Source organism: Schistocerca americana, chromosome 4 (genome assembly GCF_021461395.2).
Source record: "Schistocerca americana isolate TAMUIC-IGC-003095 chromosome 4, iqSchAmer2.1, whole genome shotgun sequence".
Lineage (NCBI taxonomy): Eukaryota > Metazoa > Arthropoda > Insecta > Orthoptera > Acrididae > Schistocerca > Schistocerca americana.
Window position 1 is genome coordinate 506982899 of NC_060122.1, and position 23522 is coordinate 507006420.

Below are 23522 nucleotides of genomic sequence, written 5' to 3' on the forward strand. Positions count from 1 at the left end.
GTCATGGAGAATGTAAATGTTATGCTCCACAATTGCGATGGTAAGGTTTACCAGCTATGTGGTGTTTTAAATGCCTTAGATTTGGCTACATGTTCTGATTAACTCAGAAACCCACCTGTGGCTTCTGGAGATGTGCCCAGCAAGATGCAACACTATGTGAATGTCCTCTCTCCTGTGACGGAGTCTCACTGCTCACACTCACTGCTCATGCTGAAACTCACCAATGTGCCCTATTTGTGGATACTGAACATTTGGCACATAGAGGCTGTACCCTTTCACGCCGAGGTGTAGACAATTTTCTCTTTGACTCTCGTTTCATTAGTGTAAGCAGAGTCCACCGTTAGACAGAAAAGCAGCATCTCCTTCTGATGCCTCATGACTGCATCCCCGTTTGGGAACCCTGAGGTTCTATGATTAGACACCAGGCAGTGGGTGAGGATCTCCAGACTGTAGGTCACAGGTCTGCCTGTTATTCCTTTGTGTCTGATCTTAAAACATATAAAACGGTACAGAATTTAATACTTTGAATGACATGAAGCAAAAGAAGTGTTATATCAGGCGAAGGTGACTCCAGTCACCCCTGTGACTGCAGACTCCCCTTCCCTATCTCATTCTGAATCCATGTTAATACACTATGTGATCAAAAGTATCCGGACACCCCCAAAAACACATTTCATATTAGGTGCATTGTGCTGCCACCTACTGCCAGATGCGTCATCTGCCAGCATGTGTAGTGCCAACAGTAAAATCTGGAAGCGGTGGTGTTATGTTGTGGTCGTGTTTTTCATGGAGGGGACTTGCACCCCTTATTGTTTTGTGTGGCCTACATCGGTGTTTTAAACACGTTCTTGCTTCCAACTGTTGAAGAGCAATTCGAGGATGGCGATTGCATCTTTCAACATGATCGAGCACCTGTTCATAATGCATGGCCTGTGGTGGAGTGGTTACATGACAATAACATCCCTGTAATGGGATGGTCTGCACAGACTGGCCTGCACAGAATCCTGACCTGAATCTTATAGAACACCTTTGGGATGTTTTGGTATGCCGACTTCGTGCCAGGCCTCACCAACCGGCATTGATACCTCTCCTCAGTGTAGCACTCCATGAAGAATGGGCTGCTATTCCCCAAGAAAGCTTCCAGCACCTGATTGGTCATATGCCTGCGAGAGTGGAAGCTGTCATCAAGGCTAAGGGTGGGCACCCACCATATTGACTTCCATCATCACCAATGGAGGGCACCAAAAACTTGTAAGTCATTTTCAGCCAGGTGTCTGGATACTTTTGATCACATAGTGTAGGTAACATACTGTCCTAATTAATGCAAAATGTTGATTCTGGGATGCGACTTACCAGTCTGGTCCTTTTGTACCTCCCAGAGCATTTATTCAATGGAACTCCAATGGGTATTACTGCTGCTTCTCTGAATTGTGACATTTATTGTCATCCTGCTCAGCAGTCTGCGTGAGCCTACAAGAAACATTGATCTTTGGCAATCAGTAGCTAACTTTTCCTCATTACTGTGACTGCTATAGAAATAATGCTGGCTCCAAGAGGGTATCAAGAGTCTGTGTGCTTGTTCACAGAGATATGATTAGTGAATGAGTGGCTCTTCACACAGCAATAGAAATGATATCTATGTGAATTCAACTGACCATCTGTGTAAGTCACTGTAAAATTTAACTATCTACCATCTGACATGGAAATAATATGCCCTAAAATGATGAATTTTATCCTGCAAACCACACCCTCCACCCACCATCCTTTGTCATCTTTGGGGACTTTAATTCGTATAATTCCTTGTGGTGGAGCATCAAGTAGTGTGTAAGTGATCTCCAGATAGAATAACTATGACCTAATTTCAACTGGTGTTATTTTTGTGAGCCCCAACCCATTTCAGTGCATCTCATGACACATTCTCAGCTGTTGACCTGTTGCTCTTCTACACTTAGTACCCAAATGCAGGGGCCTGTACATGACACATTCTGTGAGTGTGGCCATTTCCTGTGATCGTGTTGCATACATGTCACCTTACTTCCAAGGTGCTCTACTGATTTTATTCTTAATTTTGTTGTTTCTCATGTTCTGACAAATTCAGGAGAGTGACATTCTTTGTGACTCAGTATTGAGTGTTACCATTTTCTTTGTATCCATCAATGGAAGGAAGAAAAATTGGGGGTTTAATGTCTCATTGACATTGAGGTTATTAGAGGCAGAACAAAAGCTCAGAATGTTTTAAGGATGGGGAATGAAAGCAGTCACACCTTTTCAAATGAACCATCCTGCCATTTGCCTGGAGTGATTTAGGGGAATCATGGAAAATTGAAATCAGGATGGTCGGACATGGATTTGAACCATTGTCCTCCTGAATGTGTGTCCAGTGTGCTAACCACTGCACCACTCTGCTTGGTCCATCAATGGACATAATGGACTCTTTGCAGCTGATTTTCACTTCTGCTTTTTATGTTGATATTCACCCAGGAGAATTTACCCAACATTGGCATTCCAAATTGGAATGTGTCTGAAATTTTGTAACGACCTTCATTTCCGTTCTGTCAAGTGTATAATTGAGTGACCCACATGCTATGCTCTGGTGTGTACCCATATTACAGGTCATCTTAGACTTATTCCAAGGGCTTAAAAATCTCTGTCACCCCTATTGTTTTCCAATATAGCGTTCTCTATCCTCCACGAATATGAGGTGCTGAATCATTTACACTGATAGCTCTAAAGATGCAGAAAATATGGTACACTAAATATTTTCACACAGGTCAGGAATAACACTGCTTGTAGGGTCTTTATAACAGAACTGGTAACTATTGCTAGAACTATCTGTTGCTGTCCTCACTACACAGTAATGTCACTATCCATTAACTTCTGTATGATCTCACCCATTTTATTCTGGTTCTGGGGCTATATGGTAATTTAGGGGAAGGAGCTAGCTGACTGCTTTGCTAGTGAAGCAGCCACACAGACAGTGTTGATAATGGGCATGCCAAGCACAGGTTTAAGAGAACATAGAAGACTTCCAGTGTGCTGCAACTGTAGCAGAGTATGATGAGATACTGCTCCCTCCAACAAACTGCACGCCATCATAGATGCCTCTGTTTTGTGCCGTCTCTCCTTTAGTTTGTACCAGAAAGGGTTCACTGCCCTTTGTCAACTTTATATTGGTTGTAAGTGTCTGACTCGTGGGTTTTATTATGTGCAATCAAATACCCCCACCCCTCTTTGTAGTGGCTGATGATGAAAGGGCTGGCAGACATGTTTTACACTTTTTGTAAAAGAGTAGATTTATTCTCGGCTTTAAAATTTTCACTATACCACAGTTACAGTCGGGCATGCTGATCTCCAGTGGATGTTTTGCTGTGCACGCCCTTTCTGCCGCTCTAATTGTTCCTCTTCTACCTAGCTCTTACTATGCACATCTTGTATTGGGTGAGAGGGTGGAGGAGGTATTACTCTCGGAGCAGATGTGCCTTGAGTGGCCTAATTTTGTGCTCCTTTTATATTTCTTTAATAGTTTTTAACTCTCAGCATTGTCATGGACCACTCGGCTCTACTATTTTCTGTACACCTTGGTAACAGGCTTAGGCAGTTTTTCCTCTGGTTAGTGCCACTATTTCTATGGACTCAGCCTGTGAATGAAGGACTGATGAGTGGAGAGTTTGGTAACATTACCTTGTTAGTTTAAAAGTGGTCATTTAAAGAAGTTACTGATCAGTGTAAATGGAAAGCCAGTGGGCTAATGTCATGTGTATAGTAAGCAGTCAGTGAACCTTGTGGTTTAAACTGACTAGTCTTAAGGCAAATGTACTGTATACAGTTACCAGTTTGAGGCTGTATGCTAAGTCATCATCATCATCTTGGACAGTTTCCAGCCACTGGCTGGGTCTGTCGGGAACACAAGCCTCTCCATCGTGTTCTGTCTTTCCACCATTCCCCCTTCCACCTTCGTCCAGTTCTCTCCTCCTCTCGTCACACATTCCTTCACTCCCTTCACCCATCTATCTCTTGGTCTTCCCCTGGGCCTCTTCCCCTCCAGTTGCAGATCAAACATCCTCATTGGAATTCTTCCCTCATCCATTCTCTTCATGTGTCCACACCACTGCAGTCTTGATTTTTCTATCCTGTCCTGTACTGGTTCCTCCTTTAGTCTTTCCCTCACATACACATTTCGCAATCTGTCTCGTCTTGTTACACTCAACCTGCTCCTCTGGAACTTCATTTCACTAGCTTGTATTCTACTTTTGTCGCTTTTGTGCATTACCCATGTCTCACTTCCGTATGCCAATATGGGGACAAAGTAAGTTCGGTATATAATTCCCTTGGATTTCTGTGGCACCTCCTTGCTCCAAATAAGCCCCCTAATGCATTTGAAGAACTGCCCTGCTTTTCCCCCCTTACTTTCAATCATGCTTCCCAGGTACTTGAAGTTCTCTACCACTTGTAGTTTTTCCCCTCCACAAGTTATATCCACATTTGGCCTATTCTTCTTCCTTGTTGTGACAACTATTTCACTTTTCTTTGCAGAGAAATGCATTCCATATTGTGCTGCCGTTGCCTCCCATACATCTAACTGCTCTTGCACCTCCTTCTCGCAATTTCCCCATAACATCAGGTCATCGGCAGAAAGCACTGCTTTCATTTTATGATCTCCAATTGCATCTGATACTTGCTGTAGGATTTCATCCATAACAATAATAAACAATAAAGGCGAAAGTGCACTTCCCTGTCGCAGCCCATTTTCCAGCTTGAACCATGCAGTATGTTCCCTCCCCACTTTCACACAACTCTCACTTCCCTCATACATTTTTCTGACTTTTCGTGTTATCTCTTCATCTATCCCTTTCGCGTTCAGCACATCCCAGAGCTTGTCCCTATAGATACTGTCATACGCCTTCTCAATATCTAAAAAGGCCATGATTAAGTCCTTCTCGTACTCATAGTGCCTTTCCTGCAGTTGCCTTACCGCAAATATGAGGTCCGTTGTTGATCTTCCCGGTCTGAAACCATACTGCTCCTCTTGCAGTCTACTTTCAATACTGCTTCTTATTATCTTCTCCAGGATCTTTTCATAGATTTTTCCACAGTGGCATAGCAGGGTGATTCCTCTGTAGTTCTCACATCTCCTTTTATCCCCTTTCTTGAAGATCGAGACTATAATTCCTTTCTTCCAATCCTCAGGAATTCTGTTCTCCTTCCACACCACCCTCAGCACTCTGTATAGCCACTGGGTTCCTACTTCTCCTGCTGCTCGTATCATATCCACTGTTACTTCGTCCCAACCTGGTGCCTTGCCCCCTTTCATCCTCTTTATGGCTTCTTCCACTTCACTCCAAGTTAGATCATCAATTTCCCCACTATTATAATCGTCTGCTGCCTTAGGCTCTCTGCCTTAGGCTCTCCATCGCTGTTAGTTACCCGCTTGACGGCATTCAACAGATCTTCAAAGTACTCCTTCCAAATCTTTTTGAGCTCATGCATTTCCTCCACAACTCTTCCATTATTATCCATGATCCTCAGGCACTCGCTTCTGTCGTTCCTCTTATTTCTTACCATGGTGTAAAGTACTTTTTTGTTCCCTTCACTGTCCTCTTCTAACATTCTTGTTCATTTTTCCATCCACTTCTTCTTCTCCGCCCTTACTATGGTCTGTGCCGCTTTCTTGCTTCCCTTATATTTTACCCTAGCTTCCTCTGTTCGGGTCTGGAACCATTCTCTGAAGGCTTTTTTTCTTTCGAAGTACTGCCTCTTTACATATGTTGTTCCACCATGGGGTTTCCTTACTTCTCCTCTCTGTGCTAGTTCTTCCGCACACAGACTCAGCTGCCTCAACTAGAGCCCTCTTAAAATCTCCCCATTCTTCTTCCACTGTTCTCTGATCTTCCTTTGGCAGCTTCTTCCTGATCAGTGTCTGGTACTGGGTCCTCCATTCATCCTCTTTCAGCATCCATGTCTTCAACCTTTTCTCCTGTATGTCTGTTGCCCTCCTATCTTTTTTCTCTCTCAGGGTGGCTACCAACAGCCGATGGTCACTGTCTAAGGCCTCAGATGGAATGACCTTAACATCTGTGAGGCTGCTCATCATCTGCCTATCCATTAGTACATAGTCTACTACTGAAGTTTGGGACCAGTCTCCACTGTACCAAGTTATTTTGTGGCTACTTCTCTTCTTGTACCAGGAATTTGCGATCGCCAGCCCATTCCTCTTGCAGAATTCCAGCAAAAATTTTCCTTCTCTATTTCGGTTCCCCCAGCCCTCTGGTCCCATTATCTCCTCGAATCCTTTCCTGTCTGTGCCAACATGTGCATTGAGGTCCCCTATTATAATCTGATTACCTCCATTTAGCTGCTTTTGCATGTCATCTTCAAATTCCTCCTTCTCCTTTTTTGTACACCCCACCTGTGGGGCATATGCTTGGATGATTTCAATGCTTTTTCCTTTCACTCGTACTCTGGCTTTTATCATTCGATCATTGATACCTTCCACCTCCTCCTGCAGACCCTCTCTGACCACTATTGCCACTCCATTTCTTCCCCTCTCATTCCCTATCCAGTACAGTTTACATCCTTTACTTAGTGGTTTTTCACCAACTCCTCTCCACCTAGTCTCAGCAAGTCCCAAGATGTCCAATTTCCTCCTTTCCATCATTTCTACAATTTCTTCTAACTTCCCAGTTAGAGTCCTTACGTTTAAGGTGCCCAGTCGTAAACCATCTCGTAATCCTTTTCCATTGCTTGGTCGGTTTCCTTTAAATCCGTTCCGTGATCCGAGGCATGTTCCCTTTTTGAAAGCAGTTGATTTATCCACTACTGGCTTGCTAGGCCTATCGCAGCTTCACCAGAGCCCCGTTAGCCGTCACGTTTCAGGGTTCCCATAGGGCCTTCCCAGCTACCGTAGCGGTCCTGGGGCACACGAAGTCCCCGCTGTACATCGCCCCTATAGGCAGTCCTCTACTTTGTGCCGTTGCCCATCTCCCACGACTTGGACGAGGGATTGGACTTATGGGAGACCTGTATGCTAAGTCATTGCAAAATTATCTGGAGGCCGTATCTGCCAGAGTGGTGAGATGTGTAACATTACAACTATTTTGCAGCACGTCTGAGTAAACTAGTTGCACTGTCATAGATGTTACAAAAGGACCATTGAAGCAGAAAGTGCAGAGTAGGCCAAAATGCTGTTATGTGAGATGCAGTAACTTACTGGTTGATGTCCACATAGCAGGCTGAGTTAGGGGCCAGCAACTCATAATGTGTATATATACAAAGACAAGGCCACTGCAGCATCAGCAGGGCGGTCATTACATCTCCAAGCTATGGGCCTCTTTTGGTGTTGATGTTGAAAGCCCCAAACCTATGTAAATACCCATCATTTTTAGCAAAATGCCAGTTTGGCAGTGTCATCTATGAGGGGAGGTCTATGCTGAGTGAAGGGACGACTTTGACCTGCTAACAGTCACCATGAGACTTGCCCTCCACCAACAACAGGATTACTGCTGGTGCTCAGTTCACCACCAAGGACTTAATGCCTCTAGCTGTTGGGGCACCGCTGGTCTCACTTCAGCTACAGCCAGACCGTGTCCTGGAGGGCAGCTGTTAGAGTTATAGCTGTGCAGCCATTTTACATCTATGCCTGGGTGGGCATACTGACGCTGTGCGTCTCTGCTTGCATGGGTGGACACCACTGGTGAGGGCTGTATTCTGCTACAAGAATTATGGTGGGTCTCACGATGCATTCTGCCCTGAGTTGCAAAGCCTTGCCCTGATGGTACAAGTGCACCCACAGACTACAATTCCTGCCCAACCACTGGTGTCAACAGTCGCTGGCTGTCTGGTGCATCAGCATTGCTGCATTCACTGCTGTTGGCACAAGTACAGGGAGCACATAGCTGCTGCAGAGTCTCACTACAAGTGTTGTAGTTTATTTTGTAATAAAAATGTGTGACTAATGGTGCCATTTCCTTGAGCAACCATTAATCAACATCCTGACAACAACCCTTTGCCTTAACTCATCTCTGCCATCATAGAGTTCACCCACCATGGGCGTCTACATTTGTGTGTCCAGTGTTCATTCAGTCATTTTGCTGCTGTTTCCATGTAAATCCTGGGCAGAGTGAGGTGATATGGTAGTGCAGATTCTGAATTCACAACCCAGAGGTAGAAGTTTTCAAAATCCCTATTTGGCAATCTGTTTTTAAGTTTTTCATTGTGTTTATGCATTGTTTCAAGCAAATACTGGGTTGAGCTCATGAACAGGATCATTGCCAATCCCTTCTTCCCTTGTGTATCAGTTGTTGCAGTTTCCAATTATAGATTTATTGATGTTGGAAGTACTACAACTGTAAGCTTCATGGCTTTATAAATCCCAGGTTGATTGACAATATCTGAACAAAAACAAGAGAGCATGAAAACTTTTATTTTGTTGGTTATAATTAACAGTGATGTAGTTGGAGTTGTCAGAATTTTGTTTTATAAGTCTCTTATGCAGTTCAAACTTGAAAAATATATCGCAGTTGCCTGTATTGATATTTAGTCCAGATAGCTACTGAAACTTCTTTAATGTGTTAATTAATGAATATAAATATAACTCAGTGGATTTGTTGGTAATTTTTAATGAATATGAAGAGAAAGATGATGATTTTTACTATCGACAAATCAGCTCTTACAGTTTCTTAAGAGTAGCATACAAATGTTCTGTGAAATTCATTATTGTTTCTGACAGTGAGGAAGAAGGCACAGCAGTTAAGATGAACTTTGTTAACCTGTTGCTTTAAAGCTGTGATTTCTCTAAACTACATCAGGTGCTTGCTGTTGATTTAGTGTCTGTCACTTTCCTGAATCTTTCATTCTGTAGCAAGTGTGTGCATTATTGTGGAATGCGGTCAGAGTGAAACTGAGTATAGAACTGGAGCCCTCACCCGTGGGCACTTTCTCTACCAATCAACTCTCATTGGTCACTGATTGCCAAAAGCAAGGATTCAGGTACCAGTCTGGCACACAGTTATAATCCACCAATACATTAAAAAGCATAAAACTTGTAAAGTGTAAAATCCCTGCATTCAGATGATCCTGATGGACTTTGCTGCAGTGAGCACTTACATGTTGTATGGTGTGTTCCACACCACATGCAGGCAAACAGGGTGCCCATTGAGGAAATAAAGACCATGTGCACAAGAATACCACATAGTGAGGAGATCATGGATTTTCAAATATGACTGTATCAGATCCTGTTTTTACAGAATTAACTGATACCATACACTTTTTAAGGTAGTAATATTAGATTCAGAAGCATCCAAGCTTGAATCTTGATCTGCCTACGCTGTATCAGTCTTCTTGGTTTCTGTGTATTATACTACACAAATGTTAATTCTCTTCTTAAGTAAAACTCTTCTGTTTCAAATCTCAATTCACAGTTGATGGAATACAATTCCCTCTCTGTGTCACAATTCTGTACGCATATCACCATATGATGTATGAAAGGGGGCAAGAGTATCTTGTATCACTGCTAGTAATTTGCTTTTCTGATACACTCACAAATGGAGTAAGGGAGAAATGACTGTCTCTACGCTGCTGTATGAGCCCTAATTTCTCTTATTTTGTTTTTATGGTTCTTATGTGAGATGTATGTTGGTAGCAGTAGAGTTGCTCTGCAGTGCGTTGCAAATACGTTTCTCTAAACCCTTCAATAGTGTTCCACAAAAAGACCTGGTGGGAATCCCAAACACTTAAGCAGTGCTCAAGGGTGGGTAGTAAAAGTGCTCTGTACGCAGTCTCCTTTATAGGTGAGCCAAAATTTCCTAGAATTTTCCCAATAAACTGACCACTTGCCTCCTCTACATCCATTTCAAGATATTTAATCTACATCTACATCTACATGACTACTCTGCAATTCACATTTAAGTGCTTGGCAGAGGGTTCATCGAACCACAATCATACTATCTGTCTACCATTCCACTCCCGAACAGCGCGCGGGAAAAACAAACACTTAAACCTTTCTGTTCGAGCTCTGATTTATCTTATTTTATTTTGATGATCATTCCTACCTATGTAGGTTGGGCTCAACAAAATATTTTCGCATTCGGAAGAGAAAGTTGGTGACTGAAATTTTGTAAATAGATCTCACGTATCATATCTGCTACACTCTCTCCCCTATTACGTGATAATACAAAATGAGTTGCCCTTTTTTGCACCCTTTCGATGTCCTCCGTCAGTCCCACCTGGTAAGGATCCCACAGCAATATTCTAACAGAGGACGAATGAGTGTAGTGTAAGCTGTCTCTTTAGTGGACTTGTTGCATCTTCTAAATGTCCTGCCAATGAAATGCAACCTTTGGCTCGCCTTCCCCACAATATTATCTATGTGGTCTTTCCAACTGAAGTTGTTCATAATTTTAACATCCAGGTACTGTGTCAACGTGACTGTGTCAAACAGCAAATCCCTAATGGTGCATTCAAACATTAAAGGATTGTTTTTCCTTCTCATTTGCACGAACTTAGATGGTGCAGTTTGCAAACCTGAATTTTCTGATGCACATGCTTTGAAAGTTGTCTACAACAGTATAGAATTGCATGTTGCACTGTGTTGAGCTAACATTGACTCATTTCGGTAATTGAGTAACGTGACTAAATTTGCCTTGTTGCAGTACATCAGAGATTTCTATCATGAAGATCCAGAATCATACTCCAATGAAATACACACATTGGAAGGGCTGCGAGCTGCAGCTGTGTGTGCTGTGAAGGATTTCTCTGGTGTTTCAACACTGACACGATATTACTGTCAGCTTCATTTCTTGCAGAGTAAATTTCCAATGTTCAAAGATGGTGCAGCAGCAGTCTCTTTCACATGGTAAGTCTAGATTTTGGCTGTATTATGTTTCATCTTTTCTCAGCAAACAGTTTTATCAAAAATACTCTTACTGACTAAATGGATCAAAGTTTAATATAGTCTTTCTGCACAAGTGATAAGTCATGGGATAGTGATACGCACATACACAGATGGTGCACAAGGTATGAAAGTGCAGAGCATTGGCGGAGCTGTCATTTGTACTCACATGATCCATGTGAAAAGGTTTCCAATGTGATTATGGCAGAATGACAGACTTTGAATGTTGAGTGGCAGTTGACACTAGATGCATGCAACATTCCAATTTGGAAGTCATTTGGGAGTTCAATATTCTGAGACCCACAGTGTCAAGAGTGAGCCGACAATACCAAATTTCAGGCATTGTCTGTCACCATGGGCAACACAATGGCTGACAGTCTTCACTTAATAACCGAGAGCAGTGGCATTTGCATAGAGCTGTCAGTGCCAACAGACAAGTGACACTGTGTGAAATAGCCACAGAAATCAATGTGCAACATATGACAAATGTATCTGTTAGGGCACTTGGCAAAATTTGGCATTGGTGGTATATAGCAGCAGACACCCAATGCTAGTGCCTATGTTAACAGCATGACATCAGCTGCAGCACCTCTTCTGGGCTTGTGACCATATCGGTTGGACCCTAGATGACTGGAAAATTGCAGTGTGGTCGATGAGTCCCAATTTCAGTTGGTAAGATTTAACGGTACAGTTTGAGTGTGGTGCAGATTTCACAAAACCTTGGAGCCAAGTTGTCAACAATGTACTGTGCAAGCTGGTGGTGGCTTCGTAATGGTGTGGACTGTGTTTGCATGGAATTGACTGGGTCCTCTGGTCCAGTTTAACCTCTTGGAGACCATTTGCAGCCACACACAGACCTCGTGTTCCCAAACAGTGATGGAATTTTTATGGATGACAGTGCAGCATGTCACCAGGCAGCAACTGTTTGTGATTGGTTCGAAAATTTTTCTGGACAGTTCAATTGAATGATTTGGCCACCCAGTCTGCTGAAGATGAATCCTTTTGAACATTTATGAGAAGTCAGTTTGTGCATGAAATCCTGCACCAGCAACACTTTTGCAGTTATGGATGCCTACAGAAGCAGCATGGCTGAATATTTCTGCTGGGGACTTCCAACAATTTGTTGAGTGCATGCCATGTCAAGTTGCTGCACTGTGCCAGGAAAAAGGAGGTCTGACACAATATTAGGAGGTTTTCCATGACTTTGGTCACCTCAGTGTAGTTGTTTTCCATTTTATGGTTGAATTTTTGTTAGCCTACTCATAACTATCTGTAGAACTCTTCTGTGTGCTTACAATTCTGATTTTAATTATTCTTGTTGCAATAGATAATTAGTAACAGACAACAGGTCATTTTCTGTTTGCAGACTTTGGTGTGCCTTTTGTAATCAAGGATTTAAAAACTTTTGGAAAGAAGTGCATCTCAGAGTTGAAAATTCTGCTACAGTGTGCATTAGATGATGTGGCCAGATAGCTTAGAACTGGAAATAAATCGAGTTTTGTATACAGGCATTGTTGTTAAAAATGTTTGCTACATCATGCATTAGATAATGGGCCAGATAACCTAGAATTGGAAATAAATCAAGTTTTTGCATGCAGGAACTGTTTCAGCTGAGGTGCGGATGAAAAAAAAAGAAAAAAAAATAAATACAGGGGACATAGCAGACTGATGGCAGATGTACATACGAATCAATAACAGAAAAGTGCTGCCAAAAATGAGCTACATAGTAAAGAAATGGTAATTTTAAGTGGAAGAATTAGCAATTTAGTGATGCAGCTAACAGTTGTCAGAGTACTGATTTGTACTTAAATAAATTGATTGAGTTTGAGACCTATCATCTCACTACAAAAGAAGACACAGGGAAAGAAATGTAAAAACTGTGAGATTATCAGTGATATAAAAAAGTGGGAATGTAAATAATTTGGAGGTTGGCAGTGGGTAGCTAGTGGCGCAGAGGGAGGCAGCTGATTAGCTGGCTGGGAATGCAGGAGGGAGAGTTGGTATGTGTATGGGCTAGGCATGTGATACGTAGGTACCAGAGCAGTGGGTTGTGGTATATGACGAAGGTGATGTGGAGGTGTGAACTGGGAGGGGTGACAGAAAAGAGGAAGGTGAAACTATTGGATAAAGAATCTGAGGGCAGTGGGTTAACAGTGATTGAGGCCAGGAGGGTTACTGGAGTTAAGGATGTGTTGCAAGGCTAGTTCCCATCTGCATAATTCAAAAAAGCTGGAGGAAGGGATCTAGGTGGTAAGTGTTTGGGAGCAGGCACGGACATCAAGCATGTTGTGTTCATCTACACATTGTGCCGCTGGGTGATCAACATTGTTCTTGGCCACAGTTTGGCGATGGCTGTCCACCCTGGTGGACAGCTGGTTGGTGGTCATACCGAAACAAGAAGCTGTGCAGTGATTGCAACAGAGGTGGTGTATGACATGATTGCTTTCTCAGAAGTCCCTATCTCTGATGGGATAGGATAATCCAGTGACAGGACTGGAGTAGGAAGTTCTGGGTGGGTAGACTGAACAGATTTTCCTGGCAGACTAAAACTGCATGCTGGACCGAGATTTGAACTCGGGACCTTTGCCTTTTGCGGGCAAATGCTCTACCAACTGAGCTACCCAAGCACAACTCGCGTCCCGTCCTCACAGCTTTAATTCTGTCAGTACTTCGTCTCCTAGTTTAGGGTTTTTGGGAGGCTAGAAAGATTTCCTCTAGATGACCTCTAAAAAGGTTGGCATAAGAGAGTGCCACGTGGATACCCATGGCTGTGCTGTGGCTTTGTTTTTATACCTTCTCCTCAAAGGATACATTTGAGGCTGTAGTTGGTAAGGTGTATAAGGAATGAGGTAGTGAGTGGGTCTGGAGTATGAAGGACATTGAGAGCAGTAATGTTCAGAAGTGGTAATGCCAAGTGCATGAGGGATGTTGATGTATTCAGTGTGGCATCATAGTTGCTGAGTAGGATCCAGAGGGTAAATGGATGGATTTGGTGGAGATTTGGTGAGTGTAGTGGTTAGTGTCTTTGGTGTAAGAGGCTAGACTTTGGACAGTTGGTTGAAGGTGTTTGTCAACAAGAGCAGAAATTCTTTCAGTGGGAGCACAGAAACCAACTATAATGGAACATCCAGGATTGTTGGGTTTATGGAGTAAATAGAAGGTGTGTGAGTGTGGTGCCACTGGTGCTACAAGGGAGAGTGACTCAGGGGTAGGTTCTTGGATAGACCTAAGAATTTCAATAGGGATTGGAGGTCATGTTGGACTTCAGGGGTGGGTTACTGTGGCAGGGCTTGTAGGTGGAAAAGTGTTGGGGAATCCTTCTGTCAGGTAGTCTCTGTGATTCACTGCAACAGTGGTGGAGACTTTGTCTATGGGTAGGGTGATTAGGTCAAGAGAAGTTTTGAAGTTGTGAATTGCTGTCCTTTCTTCTGTTGAGAGATTAGTAATGTTAGGAAGAGACCTGAGGAAGTGTGCATGGTGAGCAGTTTTATTGAGAGGAAAAACAGATTTCAAAACTTTTTTTGCATTTTCCATTTTGATTGTCTTTCATCTGACATATGCTACTGCCGCTTTGGTTAGACAGACTCAGCGTGGGTCAACTTAATACCAGATGTTTAATGTAGTAACCACACTCATTCCATGTGAACATTGACCCATGAAAGTACTGCTGGCTAGGGATGCAATGTTGAGTATCACTGATGGAGGGATACCCAGTGAAGCACCCACCAACAGGAGGACTGGGGAGCAGTCACATCGAGCGTGCTGAATGGGTTGCTGAGAGTGTGTCAGTATTGAGAATGCTCTCTTGCCTGCCAGCGTGGTCCTTGACCGGATGTGTCCACTAGGTCCTTCCTTTGGGGGCGCAATACTCTCAGTTTAACTGCAGCTGTGTCCTGTTGCCATAGTGAATTAGAGTTTAGTATACCCCTTAGGCATAGGCATTTGGAGAAATAAAAACCCCTCTGGCAACCGGAAACAATCGTTTCATTTTTTCATTTGAAGGTTTCTCCTAGAACCACCAGACACCCTGCTACCCTCTCATTTTCCCATCCTGACCGAGTCCAGCATGTACAGAGCGGAGTCAGCTGAAGTGGTATTAGCTCACCATTCGGTCAAGCTGACATTTTTACTTTGTGGATTGCTTAATTTGATGGATACCGCCTGGCAGAGCTTGTTAGCCTGGTAGTTACCATGTAACCTGACCAGTGATAAAAAAATCCAATGTCCTGTTTGCACTTGGAAGCGCATATTGTGTGCTTGCCACGTGTCAATGCATGCGGAGTGTACCATCAATGTGTTAGGCAATAGGTGGCCCTTCTGCTATGTGGACGCGCTCTTCGGGATTGCACCACGCTGTTGGCACAGTCATTGCATCACTGCGGGTGCAGTCGGGTGCATGCCATTGACCACGCCATGCCATATTGTCATGCCGGTGAGGGTTCATACCACTTTGTCACCACACATAGAAGCTAACACTGCAGCTGCCGCTTCCCTTGTCATCGCAATGCCCGATGCCACTGTATCGCTGGTCCGTTGATATCACCACCTTCGATGTTGCCTCCAGAGACACAGGATGTTAATATAAATATTGTAGCAAAGCATCCTTCACCGCCTGCACAGCGAGCATCTGCCATGGGAACTTGTTGCTGCTTAATCTAGTGCAGGCTACTGTTGAGACCCTTCTTTTGTAACGCTATTGTTCTTCAGATATCTTGGCCCTAATATTGTAACTAGGCCTGATACTCATTTGCGTACTTTGCCAGAGCAGCCAGAAATAGCTTCTGCAGCTGCTGCTTCTAATATGAGGTAGATAATCTCACATTGTTACAGATGCAGGTTAATCAAATGGCAGTTGACAGACCAGAGTTACAGAGGCAGCTTGATGAAGCTTTTCGTGAGCCCTGCTGTAAAACCCAGCAGGCGTCAATACGGGTTGCTGGAGGCTCTTCCAAACCCACTGCAATGGATCCTATCATGTATATGCCTAATGTTGCCAGTATTCTCCCTGTAGATAATTTTTTGTGTCCATTTTCTGGAAAACCAGGTGAAAATGTCACTATGTTCCTCCAAAATGCCTGTGATTAGGCAAATGTGTTCCTGGCCTGAAAGTTTTCTTTTAAATGTAACAAAATTAAAACTTTATGGCGATGCATGTACATATGTGGAGTCAGTCAATGCTTTGCATGACACAGTCACTTTTGAAGTGTTGGCGAAGGTGTTAGCAGAGCACTACTCTGACAAATGGGTGGCAGTTATTACTAAGATTGCTTATTGACACTCCTATAGAAGAATGAAGAAGATTTGATTGCATCAGAACTGTTTCATACCTCATTTAGGCCTTACAGAAGAATCAAACATGTAATGATGTGCTAATCGAGGCAGGTGAAGCCAGAGAAATTGATGTATTTATATGGGGAATCAACCCTCAGATCAGGAGTAGGTCAAAGGAGCCTCCCCCATCTCTCCACATTAGCTAGTTCAATTAGTGTTAATACTCGAAGAAGCAGGATGGTTTGCTTTGACCCCTGTGTGCAGTAATGAATCATGCCTCATTTTTGTTGGTGATACCAATTTCCAGCAGTGTGGAAAGTCAAACTGCACTGTTGTCACACTCCTTGTTGCACAAAATGCCACATGATTGGGCATCTGAGTGACAAATGTCCACAACACAAGAGACATTTTCCATAGAGGGCTTCTCTGCAAAATGGTAGAAGAAATGTGGGGCCTCAGTGGAACAGTACACAATTTGGGAAAAATGTGAGGAGTAGGTCTTGCCACCCACACTGACCCCCAGCCAGATATATGTATCCAGTCAAGAAGGGAAGGATTGATGAAGTGGCAAATTTAGTACGTGTTGGTAAGTTCAGAGGAAAGATCGTCCATATGTTAGTAGATCCCGGAGCTCAAAATAGTGTTATGTTTGTTCCCCAATGTGACAAGCATGCACTCAAGCTATCATGGTATAAGGTAAGTGGCTTAGGTGAGGACATAATATAAGCTGGAACTTGTAATGTCAATCTGCAAATCAATGGAAAAAAACATGCAGACAAGATTTCTATACCATTTTAGGGATTGATTTCCAGCACCATTTTCAGGCAGTGATAGATTATAAGATGCGAACTGTTCAATTCAGTGAGGCAACCCACTGTTTTGTCAGTAACCACATGCCTCAGTCGTGAGGAACTTATGGTTATGAGGTCTCTTCCACAAGCTCCAATAGAACCAAGTACACAGGCACTGTAAACTACAGCCCCTGTCAGAATCAGTGGAGGTATAGGAAAAGTTCTCTGGATTGATGTGAAAACTCAAATACCACTGAGACTGCACTTTCTGGTCGATCTGCTCAGCCACAATGATGTTGATGACCAGTTGCAAATCCATGTTAAGAGAAGCACAAGTAAACCAGAAGTTTTTGGAAAGAAGTTTAGAGTACCAGTTTGTGTTGACAGTTTCAGTCAAGAAGATATCAAGATTCCATGGGGAATGATACTGGCAAGTGGAGAAGAGCTCACAGAAACAGAATTTCAATATGAAGAACAGTTTAAGCAAAGTAAGAGGATTATGCTATGATAGCCAAGTCATTGATGAAATTGTTAAAGAAGGGTGCTGAATTTGAGTGGACAGAGGAGTGTGACAAAGCTTTGAGAAAAATGGAGGACAATAATGCATTCACCTTTTTTAATACACCCAGGTTATGAAAAACTATTTATTCTTTGCATGGGGCATCTGATTACACTGTGGGTGCAGTTCTTTCTCAGGAATACAGTGATGATGAAGCGCCTGAATGCAGCTAAGATTAATTGTATGTATGCATCTCATCCAGAGTATGTCACTGAAGATGATATTCTATATCACGAGACCCCTTGGGTAACAGTGTGGTGGTAACACCCAAAGAAGAAAGCCGCATGTTACGGCACAGTGGTTGGTTGGTTGGTTTGGGGGATTCAAGGGACCAGACTGCGACGATCATCGGTCCCACGGCACAGTGGTAAGATCTTATGGGACCAAACTGCTGAGGTCATCAGTCTGGAGCACAATGTTATAATAGTTTGCAGACCTGCCATGATGGGTGAAGCACTGCAAATGCTAGGATAACCTGTAACTTTTTGTGGAAAGGCAGACAAATAGATGTACAGAAATATGCTCAAAATTGTTTACCTTGTGCACAAAGAGAGCCCCCTCCAAGGAACAAAATCCCTTTTCAGACCCTCACAGAAGCTACAAAACCATTTCAAACCATTGCATTAAATACTGTTGACCTCTTTCCACAAAGCACACAAAATAATAAGTGCATATTGTCTGTTCTTGATAACTTTTCTCGGTACTTAATTCCAGCACAATCATGGATATGGTCGCTGAAGTCGTTGGTTGTGCCCTTGTCAGTTGTTTGGTTCTCCTGTTTGGAAGTGCCAATGCTATATTAACTGACCAAGGTTCCAACTTCATGTCTGCACTATTTGGACAAGTATGTAAACTGTTAAGGATCAAGAAACGACACACAGCACCCTTTCATCCACTGGCTACCAGCTGTCTCAAATGCGTCCATAAGATGATCTTTCAAATGCTGTCCTATTACATGGGAAAAACTCACACAGACTGGGATAGATATGCCACTTATGTCACTTCAGCGTATAACAGCTGTATGCACAAATCAACTGGGTATACACCCTATGAGGCAGTCTATGGAATGTCCATGAACTCTCAGTTTGAACTCAATAAAATCCCTCCTCAAATATGTAGCTGTCTTTACGGACGTGTCTAAGCGGGGGGATGCTGTTGGTTGCTCTTGTCATTTCCCCAGACTGTGTCCTCAAGGTCTGACTGTCTCAAGAATTTACTGTCCTCGATGCAGACTTATATGCAATATTGTGGGCACTGGAGCAGATGAGACATTCTGCTAGTGCTAAATTTCTTGTCTGTTCTGATTCTCTGAGTGCTCCTCACTATCGCCAACATTTGTACCCAGCAGATAAAGTAATCCAGGGTTCCCTCCTCCAGCTACAAAGACTGGGGAGGAGGTTTCATTCTGCTGGGTACCAGGGCACATGGTTATTACGGGGAATGAAAGGGTGGATCTAGCAGCCAAGGAGACATGTTATGATCCTCAGTTATTTCAGTTGCCACCCCTCTACATGCTATCACTTCACTGTTGAGGTACAAAGTCATACGTCGATGGGAAGATGAGTGGTTGGAAGTGACTGACAACAAGCTCCATGTAGTAAAGCCCACAACTCAGCCGTTGCATACGTCCTTCCAGCCACATTGACAGGACAAGATCCTTCCTACTCATCTTTTCTTTCGCATTCGGGAGGACGACGGTTCAATCCCGCGTCCGGCCATCCTGATTTAGGTTTTCCGTGATTTCCCTAAATCACTCCAGGCAAATGCCGGGATGGTTCCTCTGAAAGGGCACGGCCGACTTCCTTCCCAATCCTTCCCTAATCCGATGAGACCGATGACCACGCTGTCTGGTCTCCTTCCCCAAACCAACCAACCAACCAACCATCTTTTCTTAGGCCACAATCCTATGATGTATGGCTTCTTATTTCTACAAGAGGACCTTCCAATGTGTGGTGCTTGTCGTGTGCAGATCATTGTGCGCCACATTTTATTGGACTGTATTTTATTTTTAGATCAGTGGGGCATAGTGGGTTTGCTGATGGATCTGCCTCCTATTTTCAGTAATGTTCAAATGAATGTGGTTCAGGTTTTAGAGTTTTGTGATTTGTTCAACAAAATTTTGTCCAAGATTTTAGGGAGATGGTTTTAATGTGTTTTTAGGGTGATTGGCTCCCCCTCCCCCATCCGCGCGCGCGCGCACACACACACACACACACACACACACACACACACACACACACAAATGGCTTGCAAAAAAAAAAAAAAAAAAAAAAAAAAAAAAAAAAAAAAATATTGTGAAGGTTGGGCCAAAGTGGAAGGAACTTTTTGTACCTTTATGGGATGTTAAACAGGTGCTTATTACCAACCAGGAACCATTACGAAGCATTTTGGATGCTGTGTATCCGCAACGCACCAAGTGAGCTTGGTTCAACATGAATTGTTTTGTGCTGAAAACAATATTTGGGACCCCCAACTAACAGATGCTGGTCATTGGAATAAAACTCTTCGACAAATCATTTCTTTTACTGGCCAGAATTGTTAAAACCTTGCATGCCAGTATGTGCAGCTCATACATATTGAAGACACTCTCCTGTTTACTACCAGCCAAATTCGTAATGTAGCTACTTAACTAATACAACAATGTGACAAACTGAGGAATTCAAGACAGGAAGAACTTGTCACTGTGCAGCAGGAGCTCTCAAACCTAACTGCCACCCATGAAGCAACTAAAGCACTACAAATTCTGTTGCATAACACCCAAACAACCCAATTACATGCAACTACATTGCATGCTATTCGTTGGCTAGGTTTACAATGAAATCTTACCCCTAACTCATCACACAATGAACTGTTCTTGCAAATATTTATTCTCCTTTCGCTTATTGTCACCAGTGCAATTGGTTTAACCTGTATGAAAATCAACTCTGCAGTATTATTATTCTGTTGCCAAAGTGTACTTATCAGGACTGGTAGATGTTTTACAGGCACTATCATCTCTTATCTGTCACTTGTGTAATTGTGAATTTGAATGTTACGCTCTAGTCTCTTTTCTGGTTGCCTGGCCAGCCAGCCCAAAATACATCCTCTGGCAAACCAACAATGTCCTGCTCATTAGTAAAGGTGTCACACATGTGGTGATACTTTTGAGTAAACGCTTTTCTGTTTTGTACCGACACCAGTTAAACCTGTTTTTTATGTAATGACTTAATACTGGGGTAAGGGACTGTGAAGATGCACTATTCCTAGAATAGACTAAGACTCCTCCTTGCCCTTGTACTGTCCCTGCAATATATGAACCTTGATTCGTCCCTGTCGGAAACATTTTGTTGTACTCTGTGCCACAAACTATCTCAATAGTTTTGATCAGTCTACACTTGTGCCTCATACCTACTGGGTCATCATAGCTACCAGTGGATTATAGTTTAACATTTCTTCTTGTGACATACTTATGCCCACTGTTAAGCTGTCTGCTCATTTAACCTAGTCCTACAATGCTAGTCTTAAACCTTTTTATGTTATACCTCCATGATGTACCGACTGTGTTACCATACCCGGACAGTTGGCTGGTGTTACCCTACAATTCTAGGACTCAACTTTTAGATTTGTTTAACAAATTATTAGCAAAAGAACATGAATGAATCACTCTTGAGTGCACAATTGTCTATGTAATTGAATGGAACATCAAAGATTACATGCACCCAGTGCTATGACTGCCCCTTTAACTTTAGTACTTGTTTTCCTTGTTGTATGGATTTTGTGTACCTGTGGCTGTTGTGAATGTTTTAAGCCCCTATCTCAAACAATGCCCAAGTAGCAGCCATTGGGCAAATATTGTGGTTAATACCTAGGCACACTGTAGGCATAGCCCTCCCTTATGATAAGATAAAGAGATTAGTGATTTGTGTCATTACATTGATGTTCCTTTTGAATGGTCAAGTTCTGTGTCTTGGCATTGGTCATGCAGAGTCATTATAGTGGATAATTGTGTATAAAAGAGTTTTATATTTGAAAATTAAAAGCCCTGCATATCAGGCAGAAGGGTTATTTTGCAATTTTTATTAAGAAACATAGATGATTAAACTTTTTTTCTTAAACCACTTGTGTAGATTGCCTAATTGTCCTCATTTGTTAAACAAAGTCCATTCCATGGCATTTGTGTTAATAATAACTGTGCTACTGTCACTTTTTAAATAGCTCAACACCCTGACTTTTTAAATGGCCCCAAACGCTGAATTCTTCCGAGGGCCCTTCAGTGGTCCAAGCCCTTCCTTGAGGTTTACAGTCACCTGTAATCTGTGAGGCCTACTCACTGAGCCTGGCAGTCACCTATGCAACACCAGATCTGTTGGTTTCGATCACATCCCTACTGCCAAGAGCCGCTCAGCCACTGTCCAGCTGACCACCTCGACCTTGCCCTTACCCTCGCATCATCCACTGGCTTTGATAGCAGTTGTCCCGGACTGCCCTCACACTGATGGCATTGCAACAGCAAGCCTACATCAAGACCCTACTGACAATGTCATTTCTCTGTATTTTGCTTAATTTTGTTTAATTTTCTAACAAGTTGTCTGTGGTCATTCTACACATGACGTTCACAAATGTCAAAACCAAACAAATTTAAACAATTATATGATTTATAAACCATGCCCCTCTTAAATAATTTGCTGTAATTCAACGCCCCCCTCCTCCCCCCAATACTTCTAAGGCCCCATATTACCGTAAACGTCGGCAGAACTTTCTGAAGGAGAAATTTAAATTTGCATCCAATTTTATAATTTGTAACTCATTTTTAAAATCCATAAAACAGCTCTCATAGAAGGGAGATGAAATGTGCATGGTGAGAAGTTTTATTGAGAGGAGGAATGGGTTTTCGAAATATTTTTTGAATTTTCCATTTTAATTGTGTTTCATACAACATACTGTACTGGCCCTTTGGTAAGACAGTAGTCGAGCGTGGATTGTCAAAGTAGCAGATGTTTTTTGTAAAACCCCTGCTCAGTGCTCGTGAACATTGTCTCGTGATAGTATAGGTCGTGGAGGATATAGTTGCTGATGCGCTGTGACCAGTTTTCATACAAAGCAAGTTCGTTCATTTGTTCAGAAGGGGAGGACAGTTGCCAATGACAGAATCGACCTGCATGCCCTGCAATGTTTCTCAAATGATTTTTAGAAGCTATTCAGTAACAAAATTTCGTTTTTGCTTTACTTATAGCTTCATATGTCCATTTCACTATGATGTGCCCACCATTTCATTAATGGTCATAGTTACTGTGATATTTATGTGAAAGTGAGACACTGCACAAAATTTGAAAAAGTTTGCAATTGAAAACTGGGGTCACTATGATTTTGCATTTGTTGCCTATTATATAATATATTGCTGCTTATGAAATTTAGTTGACATATTGAATTTTTCTTTAGACTGTGGTGGACATATCTATCTGTCACCAGTCTTGAGAAAATTGATCTGACGTAGCATACTCATTTGTGATCACACTGTGCCAGCGATAAAGCCAGAGTGAAATATCCACAACATTCCTTATATTTCATAAATGGTTTGAGACATGGAAATGAGATTTTGGCAAATGGTAGCACACAAAGAGGAGAGTATTTTGCTGTTTAATTATTATGCAAAACTTCATTATCCACCATCTTATTCCACTACCTACAGACTTTTCCATTGAAAGAAAATAGTTTTTAAGGGCCATTGATAACTTACGAAACAAGAAATGTTATGGGTTTGGGAACAACATAAGCGAAGTCATTACACATATATTTTGTACCAAGGATGTGCTTTTTTGTAAGATGCTGATCTTACTATTCCTCAGTTCCTCATTTAATAAATCACTGTTTCAGAATTCCCTTGCAGTTGCATCTGCACAACATGTTAGTGAGGTGAAACTGTGTAAACTACACTGAGTTTTGGCAAAAGAATTAAATTTTAACATTGAGGAGAAATTGGTAGGCTCTACTCAAAATTCCGCACTCATGACACTTCTCTGAAACTTACAAATGGTTG

At 42.4% G+C, this 23522-nt stretch overlaps 1 protein-coding gene and 1 non-coding gene across 2 annotated transcripts in view; one reads left to right on the forward strand and one right to left on the reverse strand.

Annotated features, from left to right (window-relative positions):
- Positions 1-23522, forward strand: part of LOC124613137 (tyrosine-protein phosphatase non-receptor type 23-like) — a 162068-nt gene that overhangs the window by 46365 nt on the left and 92181 nt on the right. Inside the window, exon 2 of the mRNA XM_047141754.1 lies at positions 10647-10849. Coding sequence (XP_046997710.1) covers positions 10647-10849 — 203 coding nt within the window. The remainder of the gene's footprint in view (positions 1-10646; positions 10850-23522) is intronic.
- Positions 13439-13513, reverse strand: Trnal-caa. Its single transcript has one exon. It is a non-coding gene; the product is annotated as a tRNA-Leu (tRNA).